This window comes from Diutina rugosa, assembly GCF_008704595.1.
Source record: "Diutina rugosa strain CBS 613 chromosome Unknown scaffold2_size729309, whole genome shotgun sequence".
Taxonomy (NCBI): Eukaryota; Fungi; Ascomycota; class Pichiomycetes; order Serinales; family Debaryomycetaceae; genus Diutina; species Diutina rugosa.
Window position 1 is genome coordinate 42,962 of NW_022995199.1, and position 16,467 is coordinate 59,428.

General features: G+C 51.5%; 11 protein-coding genes across 11 annotated transcripts; 7 read left to right on the forward strand and 4 right to left on the reverse strand. All coding sequences in view use genetic code 12, as the record gives it.

The window, feature by feature from the left end:
* Nucleotides 1-289: 289 nt before the first annotated feature.
* Nucleotides 290-1,408, forward strand: DIURU_004757 (amidase; the record flags this gene model as incomplete). Its single annotated transcript, XM_034157665.1, has 1 exon — nucleotides 290-1,408. The coding sequence occupies one exon, from the start codon at nucleotides 290-292 to the stop codon at nucleotides 1,406-1,408; it is 1,119 nt and encodes a 372-aa protein (XP_034010161.1).
* Nucleotides 1,409-2,024: 616 nt separating this feature from the next.
* DIURU_004758 (uncharacterized protein) lies at nucleotides 2,025-4,340 on the forward strand (the record flags this gene model as incomplete). The annotated part of the gene is made up of 1 exon (XM_034157666.1): nucleotides 2,025-4,340. The coding sequence occupies one exon, from the start codon at nucleotides 2,025-2,027 to the stop codon at nucleotides 4,338-4,340; it is 2,316 nt and encodes a 771-aa protein (XP_034010162.1).
* Nucleotides 4,341-4,581: 241 nt separating this feature from the next.
* DIURU_004759 (uncharacterized protein) lies at nucleotides 4,582-5,065 on the forward strand (the record flags this gene model as incomplete). Its single annotated transcript, XM_034157667.1, has 2 exons — nucleotides 4,582-4,760; nucleotides 4,954-5,065. The coding sequence occupies 2 exons, from the start codon at nucleotides 4,582-4,584 to the stop codon at nucleotides 5,063-5,065; spliced, it is 291 nt and encodes a 96-aa protein (XP_034010163.1).
* A 508-nt stretch (nucleotides 5,066-5,573) lies between these two features.
* INO4 (Ino4p) lies at nucleotides 5,574-5,906 on the forward strand (the record flags this gene model as incomplete). The annotated part of the gene is made up of 1 exon (XM_034157669.1): nucleotides 5,574-5,906. One exon carries the CDS (start codon nucleotides 5,574-5,576, stop codon nucleotides 5,904-5,906), a length of 333 nt encoding a protein of 110 aa, XP_034010164.1.
* A 71-nt stretch (nucleotides 5,907-5,977) lies between these two features.
* DIURU_004761 (diphthine--ammonia ligase) lies at nucleotides 5,978-7,810 on the reverse strand (the record flags this gene model as incomplete). Its single annotated transcript, XM_034157670.1, has 1 exon — nucleotides 5,978-7,810. One exon carries the CDS (start codon nucleotides 7,808-7,810, stop codon nucleotides 5,978-5,980), a length of 1,833 nt encoding a protein of 610 aa, XP_034010165.1.
* A 175-nt stretch (nucleotides 7,811-7,985) lies between these two features.
* On the forward strand, nucleotides 7,986-8,837 carry RPS9B (40S ribosomal protein uS4; the record flags this gene model as incomplete). Its single annotated transcript, XM_034157671.1, has 2 exons — nucleotides 7,986-7,992; nucleotides 8,266-8,837. The coding sequence occupies 2 exons, from the start codon at nucleotides 7,986-7,988 to the stop codon at nucleotides 8,835-8,837; spliced, it is 579 nt and encodes a 192-aa protein (XP_034010166.1).
* Nucleotides 8,838-9,480: 643 nt separating this feature from the next.
* Nucleotides 9,481-9,966, reverse strand: RPL21A (60S ribosomal protein eL21; the record flags this gene model as incomplete). Its single annotated transcript, XM_034157672.1, has 1 exon — nucleotides 9,481-9,966. The coding sequence occupies one exon, from the start codon at nucleotides 9,964-9,966 to the stop codon at nucleotides 9,481-9,483; it is 486 nt and encodes a 161-aa protein (XP_034010167.1).
* An 865-nt stretch (nucleotides 9,967-10,831) lies between these two features.
* On the forward strand, nucleotides 10,832-12,733 carry DIURU_004764 (uncharacterized protein; the record flags this gene model as incomplete). Its single annotated transcript, XM_034157673.1, has 1 exon — nucleotides 10,832-12,733. The coding sequence occupies one exon, from the start codon at nucleotides 10,832-10,834 to the stop codon at nucleotides 12,731-12,733; it is 1,902 nt and encodes a 633-aa protein (XP_034010168.1).
* Nucleotides 12,734-12,789: 56 nt separating this feature from the next.
* Nucleotides 12,790-13,428, reverse strand: DIURU_004765 (uncharacterized protein; the record flags this gene model as incomplete). Its single annotated transcript, XM_034157674.1, has 1 exon — nucleotides 12,790-13,428. One exon carries the CDS (start codon nucleotides 13,426-13,428, stop codon nucleotides 12,790-12,792), a length of 639 nt encoding a protein of 212 aa, XP_034010169.1.
* A 109-nt stretch (nucleotides 13,429-13,537) lies between these two features.
* On the reverse strand, nucleotides 13,538-14,371 carry DIURU_004766 (uncharacterized protein; the record flags this gene model as incomplete). Its single annotated transcript, XM_034157675.1, has 1 exon — nucleotides 13,538-14,371. The coding sequence occupies one exon, from the start codon at nucleotides 14,369-14,371 to the stop codon at nucleotides 13,538-13,540; it is 834 nt and encodes a 277-aa protein (XP_034010170.1).
* Nucleotides 14,372-14,577: 206 nt separating this feature from the next.
* Nucleotides 14,578-16,098, forward strand: PGA38 (Pga38p; the record flags this gene model as incomplete). Its single annotated transcript, XM_034157676.1, has 1 exon — nucleotides 14,578-16,098. The coding sequence occupies one exon, from the start codon at nucleotides 14,578-14,580 to the stop codon at nucleotides 16,096-16,098; it is 1,521 nt and encodes a 506-aa protein (XP_034010171.1).
* Between the last annotated feature and the right edge of the window lie 369 nt (nucleotides 16,099-16,467).

The following is a 16,467-nucleotide window of genomic DNA, read 5'->3' on the forward strand; positions in this document are numbered from 1 at the left end:
GTTTGTGGGCGGAGCTCGTGTGCGCTATCGGGAAAAGGACCGAGAACGCCGGGGAAATTCCCACGATGCGAGCTCCACGATTGTAGTGATACAACGAGAAGTTAATTTTGAAATTAGTGGTTATGAAAGTATTCACACCTTAGTAGGATAAACATCCATAGATAATCTGAGAGTTTAGCATAAATTGAATGGTGTTTTTGTTGCCACTTTCTGCAGTACTCGCCGTCAGCTGATACTGAAACCGTGAGCACACGTACACCTTGTGGCCGAGCCAGACTCCAGTTCCCCGATGAAGCTCACCATCGCCTGTGTCCAGATAAACCTGCGGCGAGCCAGTGTCGATGCCAATAGCCAGCGGATCCTTCAGCTTTTGGCGGCGTGCCCTAAAGTGCCCGATGTGGTGGTGCTTCCCGAGCTTGCGGTGACTGGGTACCACTACCGCTCCCGCGAGCTGATCTCACCGTATTTGGACGATTATGCTGCTGATAAACTACGGGAACAGCAGCTGCTTCCATTGCAGGGCAAGCTGCTCAGTCTAGCGCAAGAGATCTCCCTCAAGTATCAATGCTTCACTCTCATGGGGTACCCAGAAAAACTGGACCAGCACATCTATAATCTGGCGGTGCTTGTGGCCCCCAATGGCAACTTGCTCCACAACTACCGCAAGCTGTTCTTGTACGATGCCGACTACGAGTTTGGCTGTGAAGAGAACCCGGAACGCGGGTTCCGGGCGATCGACATCATTTTTGATAAAGAATATTACCTTAATCGGGACCCGAATAAGACGTACCCGGCGACACGGACCAACATTGGCATTTGCATGGACCTCAATCCGTACAAGTTTGAGGCCCCGTTCACGGCGTGGGAGTTCGCCAACGCGTGCTATCAGCAGCAGGCGACGCTTATTTTGTGTCTTATGGCGTGGCTTCTGCCCAAATCGCCGCTGATTGTCCCCAACATTAGTGATGCTGACAAACTAGGCCGCGGACACCAACTCGAACGGCAATTTTTCGGCGACAATGTCTACGCCAAGGACCACATAAACACTGAAGATGACCACTTGGCGATGATTGTGGAGACGACCCAGAACGACGAGGCTGACGAGCAATTATTTATTCCTCAACAGCCGAGCGTGCTGACGATAAACTACTGGGTGCTTCGTTTCTTCCCGTTTCTTACGTTTGGCCGCCGCCAGGCCGGTCACTACTTTGACCGGGCCACCGTCGTCTGCTGCAACCGGGTCGGGGTCGAGGACGATGTCATGTACACGGGGACGTCGCTGATCTTCCAGTTCGGTCCCCTGCCCGTAGAGCTGATCCACCACGACTACCGCAACCCGCTGGTACAGTTGCGCGGCTGCATGGGCCAAGGCGAGGAAGGGGTGTTGATCCGAGAGGTGGCGTTGTAACTCGCCGATCGCGGCCATCAGGGGTTTCGGCGGAGTTATGCGAGGTGCCCCCAGGCCGATCAGATAGGCAACTGATGGCCATCGGGGGCTTGCTCGGACCCCCCATCCCCGCATCCCACTATGAACTTTAAATACATAGTTGTCACGGATAATACATATGCGATTTTTTTACTTGGCGCTCACTCTTTTATCGTTTAAGGGGTGCGATGGATTTGATCATCATTTCCAGGGAGATTATCGACCGGTGGGGCCACACTAAGCCTCCAGTAGTGGCGGAGCGGACCCGACTGAGACATTAAACCCACCGTCTCTCGACTGCGCCCGAGTAAAGCCCCGAAAGTCCCCACAAGCCCCCGACTCCTGGTCACCTACCACCACCGATCCGACACTGATCGCCGGCGGCCCACTAACATCGTCGCTTTTGTGGCCGTCGGGCTCGTATCCATAACCACGACAGTGGGGGCCCCTGGTAGCAAGAGCGGTTCCCAAAGGGGGAATCAGCGCACGCGACATAGCCCGCCATGTACGGTTGCGTCAACGGGTTTTGGAACACCACCGAGTGATAAAATTAAGTGTCGCCGCCCTGGTGTCACCCGTAGTGCCCTCTCCAGCGACGATGAAACGAGGGTTGTTCCGACCGGTTCGGGGGTTCCAGGCGATGGTGGCCCTCCTCACCCTCTTCATCGTCTACTACACTTACTGGGCTCTCCATCTCACGCCAGAGTATGATCGGGGCTTCTACCTAGACGACACCGAGTTCGTCAAGGCCGCCACCTACGACCCGGAAATGCGCAGCACCCTTCTGAAATGGCGCCGGGAACACATCAATCAGGTCCCCGGTAACGATATCGAGGACCCTAGTCTCACCAAGGCCATTGAAGACATCCGCTCCCAGATCGTCGCCTACGATGAAGACGCCGATCTTTGGGACTGCGATCCTACCTTAAAGCTCCCGCTTGCCGTGGCTATCCCTGAGTACTTTACTAATCAAAATTCAGTGAAACCGCCAGTACAGCCATTTGACGCCCGCCTCACGCTTGCAGTATACTATAACCACTTGTACCGCTTGCTTGAAAAAGGCCAACCGTTGCGAGTACCGTTCCACTGGCTGGACTGGGTCGATCTTTCCAAAGTGCATAAATACATCTATGATCGCCAGCCGCTGGACGCCGACATGTGTCGCCAGCTCTTCGATCTATCGGGGGACGAACACAAGCAGCTTCGCTTCGGGCTGACGGTAAAACCCGTCGAAGAATACTGTCGGGAAAATCCCAACCTGCTCACCGGATTCGAAGTTTTCGCTGCGTCGGGGCGCCACACCGCCGACGGTAAAGACCTTTCCGGAAAACTATTCTTGCATTCTACGGCGGCGCCTACGCCCCACCGGATAGTGTTTTTGACCAACTCTCACATTGATGTCCCGTTGGAGGTGGAAGTGGAAAATGACATCAACGATATCGAGTACAGTTTGATGCACTCGCAGATTTTGGAAGCGGGGCTTAACGACACTAGCATTTACCCCAACCGCTCCCACGTCAACGTGCTTGAGCTGTATCGCCGGCTAGCATCGAAATCGCAAACCAACCCAAAGACTCTGGCTACTAATTACATGTGGCTTGAGGAAAGCGATTTCGACGTTAACCCGAAAGCGGCATTGGAATCCATCGATAACAGTCTTCCCTGGGAACTGGCGTATGCTGACGCCATCGACTTCTCTTTAAGTGTCGATAAACCCCCCAAATACTTTAACGAGGCCAACATCCTCAAGCTGGTGACCGACTACGCCTTCGGAGACCACTACGACTGGCGGTTTTTCAAAGGGATCATCACCTCCGACATTCGCAAATCTGCATCGCTTCACCGCTTGATTAAAAACTACCTTAACTTTGCCCGCCAAACCGAGTTGCGGACGTGGATTGCCCATGGACTGTTGCTTGCATGGTACTGGAACGGGATTGCGTTTCCTTGGGACCAAGACGTCGACGTACAGATGCCCATTGCCGATTTACACTCGATGTGTCGCCGGTACAACCAGCTGGTAGTGGTGGAAAACGTCGGTGACAACAAAGGCAATTTCGACGGGTTTGGCCGGTACTTCCTCGACTGTGGCTCATCGATCACCCACCGCAACAAGGGCAACGGCTTGAACGGAATTGATGCGCGGTTTATCGACGTCGATCTGGGACAATATGTTGACATCACCGGGCTCGCGGTATCGGAGGACAAAATGCCCGCTGACCTTTACCAGTATGCCGATTCTGAGCAGCGGCGGATGTCTCTGTTTGACCGCAATAAGGCGATGACGGTGTATAACTGCCGCAACGACCACTTTGTTATGCTCCACGAGCTCCTGCCGTTAGTGCCCGCGGTGATTGAGAATCAGGTGGGGTACATACCCCACGATGTCGTGCAGCCGTTGTTGCAAGAGTATGGGCTCAAATCCGTCACCAACGTCGTCCACCACAACTATCGGTACCTGCCCGAGCTCAGAATCTGGGAGTTGAAGTCATTATTGCGAGACTATCTCAAAAACCCAGAAAAATGGCTCGACGATCACCCGATAAAACTAGGCCCCGATTGGGACACGGTGAACGCCTCACGCAATATTAATTTTGACGACGATCATGCATGGGACAATGACTTTGACGGGCTTACCAACATCGATGTCGCCCAGCTCTTGAAACACCCGCTGGTGTTCCGCAAACAGTATAAGCTGCGATGGTTCACCCGCTACAACCAGGGCGAAGTCGACCGCGTTATCAATTTCAGGTATGCCGAGCAATTGATGGCGGTGCATGAGTTGATCAAATCGGAGCCGGCGCTAGGCCTGGGGCTCGAGCCTGACTACTCGATGACGCAATTAATCAAGGACGGTGACGACTACGCCGAGCGGGTGAACCAGATGGTGGGTCTAGCCGCAGCGATGGGGTAATAACGCCCTCCCCGTGCGAGCCAAATTTTCCGAGCGGCGTTAATCTTGCATTATTCCTCATGCCGCTCGCCATTGCTGACCTTTAGGGGTCGTGAAAAATTACGCGCCTCCCACCTGCGGGTGCGCGAAGCATATAATGTCATAGAGCACGCCTCTGGCCCTGTGCAGGAAAGAGGCACCCGGGTCCCGGCACTATAAATGAGACAAATTTTCACCACAGTTTTTTCTTCATTCACTCGCTATGCAATTCAAGACCGTCGCCATTGCTTTGACCGCTGTTACCGTCGCCTCGGCCGCCGCCAACGGCACTAACGCCACCACCAACGGTACCAACGGTACCGGCGACAAGGAATCCAACGCCATTGGCTCCGCTGCCAACGTTGTTGCCGTCGCCGCTGCCGCTGGTATTGCCATGCTTTTGTAAGTACGACATCGGTATAGGTGCTATAATCAACAATTCAAAACCATAATTCAAATCAATTGTAGTGACTTCGACCTGAGTCGAAGCTTAAGGAATTTTCCGTGCCAAGTCAAAATGTTACGAAATTTCCCTAGCGCCAAGTCTAGGTTACGAAAAGACGCCTAGTGCCAAGTCATTGCTGTGACGAAACAGCCTGGTACCATCAAGAAAACCTAGCGGTGCCAAGGTGGGTTTACGAACGTGTCCGCCCAGACATCCGAAGGGCCTCAACGTCGACGCCGAACCTTGGAATATTTACTGGTAGCTGAGGCAATGCATATGGATGACGAGCATGCTGGCAGCTGTAGAACGCGTAGCTCATATGTTGGCGACTTCGCCTCTTTTTCTCCGGTCGCCTTATGCGCGGTAGGGATATGTAGCCTGCCGCGTAGCAGCCAGCACGAACATTTAGAGCCAGCCCCGTGGGCGAGGCTACGGCGACGATAGGGCGGCGGTTTTTGTCGGCACCGTGTTGTTGTCGTATTTCCCTCGTTATCAGTTGATCTACACATCGCAAACAAAGCCTCCTTTACGATACGCTAATACCTTATTATCTTAGTCATACAGGCATTGTTCTCCCGCACCATAAATATTGATCATCGAGGGTTCTATATGCAGAATTTCCGCCGCTATTACCACTTTGGGCAGTGAGGGGACAAGGCACGTGCCCCGCACCGCCTAGGCCCATTTTTTGGTGAGAGCGCGCGCCACCCTGCGAAAAAACCTACCCCACAGCCGTCACACCCTCTTCCAACCCCCCCTAGCCAGCACTAATGGACCAATACGGCGACGACTCAAAACGCAAGCCTCTGAAAGGCCTGGTGCTTACCGAAGAGCAGAAAAAGGCGCACCACATTGCCCTGGAAAAGAAGCGCCGGGAAAACATTCGTCTGGAGTTCGACAAAATCGTGCTGTTGACTCCGACGCTCAGCGAGCTGGAGAACCGACTGGAGCTTAATATCCTCACCAAGAGCGCCGACTACATTTGTGATTTAAAGCAGGAAAACCACCGGCTCATAGAGTTGTGTCGAAGTAAAGGCATCCCCGTGCCGCCGGAGCTTCTCTACACCGGTCCCGCTAGCGATGGCAGCGATATCACCAAGTAATTCCCGTTCACCCGAACTCTGTATCTATATATCCCTGCAGCTGGCTGCTTATAATTACACAACCGTATTCCCTAATGCTGGGTCCTCACCACGGTGGCATACCGCCACTCGCGTCCGTTGACGTCCCAAATACATGACACAGGAAGCACCTCCCACGCGCTGTTGGCGATGGGTGCGGTGGCCACCACCAACCCCGAATTGAGAACACTGGCGTCGTTGGTAAACCCAGTGAAGGTGGTGCGGTCACCAAACGCCACTAAGCGTCCATGGTCGAACCCTGGCGGCGATGCCTTAGGCGTATCGTCTTCGTCATCGCTGTCGCCATAGTCAATCCCCAGCGAGATCTCAGTGTAGCTAGTACCGCCCCACTCAATCAGGGCTCCTCGAGGAAGCTGGTCAACTAACACAATGATGAGCTGATCGCTAGCATCGCCAATGTGTTCCGTATACTGCTGCCAATGATGACGAGCAGTCGTCATTAACGCTGGATCAGTGATGAAGCAAATCACCAGGTCATAATTGGTGGTGTTGACAATTGCGAGCACCCGGTGGAGATGCTGAAGTGATAGCGCACTTTCACAGCCATTGGTCTCAAGGTCCATCAGCGCCGGGATCAAGGGAATCTGCCCTGAAAGCAGCGCGTAGCGGTAAGTCGGTTGTACATCAACAATGCTTTGTGAGTAAGGTCCAATGTTCAGCGGCGCCCAGAACAGGCGGGAGAAAATGTGTACCCCTTGTTTTGGGCCCTGACGATGCTTGATGATGGTACACGAAAACGATACCTCAGCCAGTTGTCTTTGTGTAGCGATGCAAATTCTCAGAGGCGGTAACGGCTTTATAAAGTAGTTCACATAAATTGCATTCACTTCTTCAAATGCAGCCATATCGCGTAAAAGCAAAGTGACACACTGAATGTCATCCAGAGTGAGTTGATGGTTATTGAGAATTAATGTGAGGTCATTGAAGATATTCGTCAATTGACTCAGAACCAGTGGTGCCAGTGACGTGAGATTACCCACATACACTCTGTTACCATCAACTTTAACCAGAGGCGATAACTCGATAAGATCCTCCAGTTTGTCTATCACTTTCACCTCCAAGTCAGTAGTGGTGGTGTCAAAGTCAGTGAATGGCTCTTCGAGGAGGGGAGGCGCAACTGCCAGGGTAAGCAGAGACTCAGCTTTGTCTTTGACTTCAACTTTAACTTTCAAATAAGCCACATCATTATCTAAGAGAATAATCTCTTGTTCGACCACTTCCAAGCGCTTTTTGAAGTAGCAGGCATCAAACACAAGAGTCTCAAACTCACCGCCTTCGCCGCAAATGTGGACGTCAAATCTTTGATTCAAACCTAGAAGCACTGGGTACATCTGCTGAATAGTCTTCCCCAAATGACCAGTATTCAAGCCGATGGCGGCCACTTTGATTAACCGGGCATCGAGGCCCAGTTCACACATCTCCGCCATAAGCTCCTGCTGGTCACGTTGCCAGAGATAAGCCAACGGAGTAAGGCCAAGCTGTTTACATACGTGTTCGACTCGAGTACGCTGGTACTGACTCAAAATAGCCCCACAGCTGACGCCTTTGACATCAGGCTGAGCCTCAAGCACTCGTTGAAGTAAGCAATATAAGTCCTCAATTTCATCGTCAGCAGTCTTCTCGTACTCGAGGTTTTGGTTCTTAGACCCTCCCTTAATTGGTTGCCTATAAAGCGGCACATCTAGACAGTTTTGGTAGAAGTCGATGACGTCGTGGCCCACCGTTTGGAACATAAACAGGTCGATTTCGTCCCGTTCGACGGGGTACAAATTGGCGAGGGCAGCTAGCTCATGGCCCTGGGTGAGACAGTGATGGAGATTATAGAACAGGTCCTTGCCTCCCGATATGAGGGCGACAAACTTCATTCAGTCACCTTCGCTGGCCTCAGGGATGAGAATTACACAGTGCGAGGGCATCGCCTGCGTAGTTCTCAGACCGCGATGGTGAATATTGTTGTATGCACACCGTGAAAAATCTTCTGCGACCATAAAAAAGGCGACCTCGCACCCTACCAGTTTTCTTCTTTACACTCAAGTCAAGATGCCCAGTAAGTGTTTTTGCCCCCAATGACCACGATGCCTCGTGCACGTGTTTCATCTCCACCATGGTCATGTACCCTCTGGTGGTGAGGATCGGGACCTCATATGATCCGTGACTGAACTCCCGACACTTCAGTCACACTGGTAGTGACGGCGTGAGCTGCAGGGCCGCCGTCAGCAATGTGCTAACCGCAGTTGTTGACAAGTGTTTCAATCTTTGTGGTGCTTGTCGTCATCTAGTGAGGATCGTTTATCTATATGAATAACCGCTAACATATTAGGAGCTCCCAGAACTTACTCGAAGACTTACGCTGTCCCCAAGCAACCTTACGAATCTGCTCGTTTGGACGCCGAACTTAAGCTCGCCGGTGAATACGGTTTGAGAAACAAGAGAGAAATCTACAGAATTGGTTTCCAATTGTCGAAGATCAGAAGAGCCGCTAGAGACCTTTTGACCAGAGATGAAAAGGACCCCAAGAGATTGTTCGAAGGTAACGCCTTGATCAGAAGATTGGTCAGAATTGGTGTCTTGCCCGAAGACAAGATGAAGTTGGATTACGTCTTGGCCTTGAGAGTCGAAGACTTCTTGGAAAGAAGATTGCAAACCCAAGTCTTCAAGTTGGGTCTTGCCAGATCGATCCACCACGCCAGAGTCCTCATCGACCAAAGACACATCGCTGTTGGTAAGCAAATTGTCAACATCCCCTCGTTCGTCGTCAGATTGGACTCGCAAAAGCACATCGACTTCGCCCAAAACTCGCCTTACGGTGGTGGCAGAGCCGGCAGAGTCAAGAGAAAGAGACAAGCCGCTGCCTCGGGTGGTGACGACGCTGCTGACGAAGAAGAAGAGTAATTGTAGATATCCTCAATACATTCTAATTCTTAATAATACGGTTACTTATAGATAATGATCACAGGCTTGATTTGATTGCACAAGAATCGTACTAAAGTAGACAACAAGCCAAATTCGAACAGAGACAACAGGGCAAACTTGAATTGAGTTGGTAAAACTCCGACTAATATTCTACATTCAACATAATTCTGGTTTTGCAAAATTTTCCCTCTTCGCCAATTAGTCTCAATCGTCGTAAATTATTTGCACTTGTCGTACGAGAACACACATAAGTCTTTCATCTTTCGTCAGCCAGCCTCTTCGAGACCAAGGGGCTTCGAGAAGGTCACCCTCAAAAGGGCCCTGGAAATTGTAACCTCGACGTACTGTAGTCTACATTAACTTCCCTAGACCAGCGACAGAGGAATCGGATCTTGGTCAATTCGACTTTACGACAGTGTATCTAGAGTGATTTTACTTAACGTCATTCAATCCACGGACCCTAACGAAGACTGCTCTTTATCCAACCACACCACAAGTAAGGTTCTGTGATTTGTGGTTGCGGATGCTTGTCGAGAAAGATATTAGCCATAAAGGAATTGTACTCGATCGGTCGACTACTGAAGGTTTCCGTTTCCCAATAAGTTGTATTACAATATACAGATTAGATGAAGGTTTCGTAGGCAACGGGAGCCAAGGTTTGAGGGGCGTTCTTGCTGGCGGCAACAACGTAAGCGCCTCTGGGCTTGGCGGGTTGTCTCTTGAGTTGGACGGTTTCACCGTTGGCCTTGGCGGCAGCCTTCTTAGCTTGGTTGGACTTGACTCTGTCCAAGAATTCTTGTCTGCACTTCGAGTGCTTGACGTGTTCCACTCTGATGTTGAGTCTCTTTTCGATGTATCTGTTACCGACAATCTTGTGGCAGATGACACCAACCGAGGTCTTGGTCACGTTGTAGACAACACCGGTCTTACCGTGGTAGAACTTGAAGGGCATACCACCGTGGATGGCGGCGTTGGCCTTGATGTCGACAATGTCACCGACCTTGTAGGTGGTGAGGTAGGTCGAAAGGTGGGGGGTACCACCGGCTTGCTTGAACCCCTTGGAGAACATGTATCTCGTACGAGATCTAAGACCAAACGACTTCCCCATGGCTGATAATTATTCTGGTAAGTTCAGAACAGGTTATTGATGGGGTGAAAAAAAATTCGCCGGGCGGGCGTGGTACTGCACTGACCGCGGGAGTGCGACTAGGGCTAGAAACCCTAACCGCGAGCATAATCACGTGAGATACCATTTACGGTAAATGGAGACTAATCCCCACCAGTAATACCAGTAACGGCGATAGGATTGCTCATCTTTGGAATTCTATTAATTGTCGCTAGACTGTCAATTTATGGTAGCCGTGTCGGAATCGCTAATCGTCGCACGTCATAATTCAAGGGTGAGGCAGCCCTGGGCCGAGATAGAAAATAGCCTAGATTTGAGCGGCAACAAGCAGGGGTCGCTGACGCCCATGATCTCATGGCATTGTTTTCGCCATAACTATAGTACTACCGTTTCTCTATAATTTTTGAAATGGTTGACTGTGGACTCATAACCATACTCGTAACTCTACACACATTCTGCTAAAAATAGCTATAAGCTGTCATGTTATTTAATCGTTAGTGTGATTGAGGGGAACTGTGAGTTATTTGAGGGCTTCACAACCGTTGGCGTGTGTTGTAATAATCTATTGCTTCGGATTTTGAAGAGTTATAGTAATTATCAACTAAATATAGAAATTGCTCGGACGATAAGTCATTAATGATGGTAAAACGGTCAGGGCGGTATTTTCGAAGCGATGGTATTAAACAATGACGACATCACAATTTCTGAGTGCCATTTGACACCTCGTATATTTCGATTTCGCATGCTCACCTCTGCTGTGAATGCCCGTTCGCACAGGCACAGTTACAAAGCGTGTCAAGTAAGTGACTCGCACAAGCATAGCCACGAACCGTCAGACAATTTCTCCATGAGCGCGCTGCTGTCGTTTGACAAGGCGCTACAATTGTGGACGGAGATTGATCTCCCCCTCCTCCAGAAGCGTCTCGACGAAAACGGCCTCGCCGTTAAGGAGGATCAAAAAGCGCTGTTGGTGTCACGCAAGAACCTTGCCGCCAAAACCAAGGACTTCAAGAAACTCGACGACCTGGAGAAGTTACTGGAAATCAAACCGCTTTTGAAGCTATATCAAAATGAAATTGATAAGCTCACTAACCAGAAAAAGCTGGTCGAAGGGCACTTCTTCGAAGTGTACCGCGTGTTATCTGAGGCGCCTGATCCCAAACCATTACTCCAAATCCTGTTGGATCTGGTGATAAAAAGCGCTGAAGTCGACGAGTTGAATGAACAACTCCAACAAGTTACCACTGAATTAAACAAACGAGCAGACTACGATCAGATAAAGCAGCGGTTACTTCAGCTCGAACAACTGCAAGCAGAGACTTTAAGCCAACGTGTCAAGGCTAAAGAAGACGAATACAAAAGCATCATTGAAGAGAAGGAGTCCAATTGGAGTGATAAGGAGCGTCAATTGCAGAAACAACTCGCTGACGCCCAAAAACAGATAGAGGAATTGCGCACGAATAACGAAGTGTCTGAGCTTCAGGCAAGCAACAACTTGGGGTCTAACGATAAGGCATCGGCAGCGGTGTTAGCTGAGCTTGATTTTGTTCATCGCGAGGCCGAGCTGCTGAAAAAGCGTTGTTACGAACTCGAAAAGCGCAATGAATTGTTACGAAGCAAGCTTGCCACAGCCGAGCTGGATCTGAAAGTGTTGGAGATGGAGGCGGGCTTCAAGAAGCAAGTACTGGAGCTTGAAGGGGAGAACTCATTGCTTGTGGCCAACCTTGATCAGGTGAGATCAAAGTTGGATCAGGTATTGGCAGAGAAAACCGCCCAAAGCTCAAATGAGATTAAGCATGTGCAACAGTTGACCGAAGAATTAAGCAAGGTCAAACGTAAACTTGAAAAGGTGCATGATTATGAAGAGTTGAAGCATGAACTCCAGCTCTTGCGACAACTTGAGTTTGGCGTTGACGATGACGAAGACACTGCCGTCAACTCGCAGTTGGTTACTAGAAACAAGCAACTTACAAATCAAGTGGTGGAGTTGCGCGAGCTGCTGGCGCAATTCCAGCAACAGATTACTACGTTACAACAACAAGTTGAGGCTACTTCCACTGAGCTTCAACGAGTGAAGAAGCTCAACGTGAAGCTTGAAGAGGATTTAGCTGGTGTAGACACTCTGGGTTCGCGCTTCAACGACACGGGGCTGATGATGCTGTTTGCGCCGCTGGTGGCGACTCAGGAGTCGTCGGCTCAGCCACTGATTCTCCCCATCATCACCAAGCAACGGGACCGCTTCCGTGACCGCAATGCCGAGTTGGAAGACGAAGCTAAGCGTCTCAATACTACCATCGCCGAGCTTAAACGCCAGGTGGGGCATCTCAAGCAAGATAACGAACAACTTTACGAACGCACACAGTACATGGCGCTGTTTAGCAACAACAAGGCGAAGCGACTCACCCCGAAAGCCAATTTACATGACAACCCTTATCGGGAACAATACGAACTGAAGATGCACCCTGTGGAACAATTCCGCATCCAAGAGCAGGAGAGAATTAGTCTGGGACTCAATCCCATCGAACGGTTATTCATTCTGCTCACCCGAACTATTTTGGCCACGCGTCTTACGCGCATGGTGTTCTTCTTCTACTGTCTAGGACTCCATTTGGTGGTGATGATGGTTACAATATACCTGATGCTGGTGAGTCTGGGCTACGTACCTGATGTTAGTCACCGGGGGTCGCTGGGCGGCCTTGCCAGTGGCCAAGTGGGTCGTCCCGACACCTTGGGTAAAGTGGTTGAGTAATTATAAGTTAGCCAATAAAAAACCTACCCATTATATAACTGACACTCTCCTTCAAATCAAACCGGCAACAGGAATTTCTTGCCCTTCAACACTTTTTGCCAGTAGATGTAGAAAAAGTCGGTGTACACCAATGTCTGGACCACCCCCAGCAACACGGAGACGTAGTTGAACTTGCCTTCAACCAAGTACCGCCAGATCCAGTTGGGAATGTATAACGCCCGGTAAATACCGAGGGCAGCGATGTAGTGGGTGGTGATGTTTTCTGCCTCACCGGTACGTTGCAAAATGTACAATTGAGGGATGATCGCCACCAGCTCAAGCCACAATGAGAACGACCACACGATGCCGCCCACGGTGTACTTTTGGGTGAAAATCAACGCGAACAACGCCGCTGCCGCGAACAAGTAGCGGATAGGGAAGGTGTCGACCTCAATCTTGGTATTCTTGATGTACTTTTTGGCAATGAGGAAGATAATGTATGCTTGGGACACGAGGAAGGTGATTTTCATGAGGGTGTTGTACACTGAGTAAAACTTGGTGAATAAGTCGGTGTACCGCGTGATGTACACGATCATATAGAGCACCTGGGTTTTTAGCGAAAGCCCATTGGCGCTCTTGTTCTTTTCAATGGTGTGGATGAGCAAAAAGATCAGCACCAAGTGGGCCAAATCCCCAAGGAAGCGGAAGATGTTCATTGACACGTACACTGGGAGAAACGATCGCGCGCGTTAATACTAACTGTGGTGGTGGGGCAATATGATGGTAGCGCTGCGCAGGGCTCGCTGCGCCATAGAGGGTGGATGACTACAATGCTATCAGAGTTACGGCGGCGTCATAGGCGGCGTCGTCGTCGTCGCTTTGGACGGAACCGTGGTCCACGTGGATGCCATAGCCAGTACCGGCATCCGCCATTAATTCAACGTCATCAATCAGCGAGTGCCACGGTAAGTCGACGTTATTATCGAGGAACTGCTGGAGATACACGGCATCCGGAGGTGCGAACCCTTGAACTTTTCCGTCACGGAAATGAAAGGCCACTGGCCACTTCGAGAGATTGAGCTGGGGCAAGATGTCCCAGTACTCGGTGATGTCCGCCACGAGGACGTGTTTGCTCTGCGCTGCCGTCTGGATAAAGTGGGTGGGGTAGTGGTAGTTTTGCCAGCCGTCGCACCAGGGAGCAGTAACCACGAGGTAGGAGTCGTTGGCGGAGGGGGCGGTGACGTCAACCGGGGCGGCAACTTTGTGGACCGGCGAGCGGTAGCGACTAAAGTCGGCGTCAACCCCAGTCTCGGCAGCAACTAACGCCACTAACGCGCCCAAGTCGCGGCTGGCGATATGGGTAATGCGTTTAGTCTCGTAGTTCAAAAGCTTAAGCGTCGGCCATCCTGACACCAGAAACAACTGGGCGAGCTTCGGGTTATGGGGGCCGTCGACTTCGACCAATTGGAGCTGAGGCAGCGACGGGATGACCTCAGTGAGATAGTGCCAGGTGGGGTCAAACTGGCGGCAATACTGGCACGAGTCCGAGAAAAAATATATCAACAGATGCGTTGCCCGCCCGAGTGCCTCCACGTCGGCGTCGCCGAGCAATGCCGCCACTGCCATTTCGAGCCAGAGCACAAGCCATCTCCACTGCATTAGGCGTGAGCGAAGGGACCCTGAAGTCGCACCACCATCGTTTCTCGCAGGAGCCAGCACTGAAGCCCCGGCCCTGCGCGCACAAAACCCCAAAACGGCCGACGCACCAGCCCTGGCTGCAAAAGCGAGCCATGGGTATAAAACGAATAAGGTAGCCGGGTACCCCCTCAAGATCCCTTGCTCCCACACTCTCTGAAAAAACCACTATGAAGCGCATCTTCACTATGGCTGCCCCCGCGGTCGCCCTCCCGACGTTGATCGCCACCCTGATCTCCACCACCACCTGCGATAGCTGTATCGCCCCAACCTCGTTCGTCTACTCCAACAACACGTTGCTGGCGACGCTGGAGCCGGTGGTGCCGCTGTCGTCGTCGGTGGAACCCGACACCACCGAGTACGACATCTACGAGCTGACAGAGACGGTGTGCCGTGGCTCCGTGTGCGACTTGACCACTAACATCTACTCCAAGCTGACGGTGACCACCACCATTGGCGGCGAGTTGACGCTGTACGTGACTGGTATTCTCCAGGAAACGCTGCTGTCGGTTGCTCCTTGGAACAACGACACCACCCTCACCACCACCATCGACAACCAAGTGACGGTGATCACCACCACCAGAGAGTCGGCCGAGCCCGTCGAAGTGACCCTGTACGTCACCGAGGAGGATGTGTACACTCTGGACGTGGTGGAAACTCAAGTGCAAGAGACAGTCGTCATCGTCACTCAGTGTGGCCCTGACGGGTGCTCGGAAGTGCAACAAACTACCAGCACCACCGTGCTCTCTACTCACCCTGAGACCAAGACTAAGACCACCACCAAGGCGGTCGAGGCCACTGAAACCACCACCACCCAATTGCCGCCTCAAATCGAAGACGCTACTCTGTACGTGACCGAAGCTGAACCCACCACCGAAAACGTCGTCGACACCGTGCTGGCCGAATCTGTTGTCTACACTACTGTGTGTGGTCCTACCGGGTGCATCGTGGTGGAAAAGACGTCGACGCTGGTGGTGCCTGAAACTACTACCACCGCTACTACCACCACCGCTCCTGCTGACGACGTTGAGGCGACGCTGTACGTCACTGAAGTGAACGAAAACACCGTCAACCACGTCGCCACCGATGTCTCCGAACAAGTGGTTGTGGTGTCGCAACAAAAGCCTCTGTCGGAGGCCCCTGTCGATGAAGTCTACGAGACTAATATCCTGACCACCGTGGTGGTTATCACTCTGTGTGCTGACAACAAGTGCTTCGAAACCACCGTCACCACCACCTCGTGCCCCGAAGAACCGCAACCGACGACGACCACAGTTTGTGAAACTTGTGATGCCGTGTCGGTCCCTTCGCCCGAGGAAGAGCCCACCGTTGTGCCTCAACCCACCACTGAACCGGCGCCCGTGCCTTCGCCCGAACCTACTGTTGCTCCTGTGCCTTCGCCCGAACCTACTGTTGCGCCTGTGTCCTCGGCTGAACCTACTCTCGAGCCGACTACTGAACCCACTACTACTCAGCGGGTGCCTACTGTCGACGCTCAACTGGCACCGCCGTCCTTGTCGATTGTCAACGTCATTGAAAACAACATCTCCACTCAACTTCCCCCTTCAGTGGTGGCGTCAAAATCGGATGCTCCCACTCAGGGAGCGATCCCCACCTTTGATGGAGGTGCCAGATCGCTCACTGCTTCCGGAGTGCTCGGGGTTCTCGTGGGGTTGGCGATGTTGATGTAGACAGCCGCCTGGGACTAATGGTAATGACAATAGAGTTTAGCTTAGACTTATAGATAATGATAATGTACTATAATTGTGAATCAAGCGCCCGCTTAGCGGTGTTATCATCATAAAATGGTCATGAAGAACATGTCTGAAGAATGATTATGATGCTCCTGTTACATTGTGTGGTAAATAGAACTATTGAAACATGCAATTGTGACGCTCAGAGGTAATATAGAGCAGTAGCTAACTCCCATTTGTGATTGTGGTGTGGACACGGCTGATGAGTCGCATTGGCGTAATGCACTCACATGAGGAAGTTTCTCAGAAAACCTCCAACGGCGTACTACACGACCACACAACGTAACACTACCCCCAAATGAAACT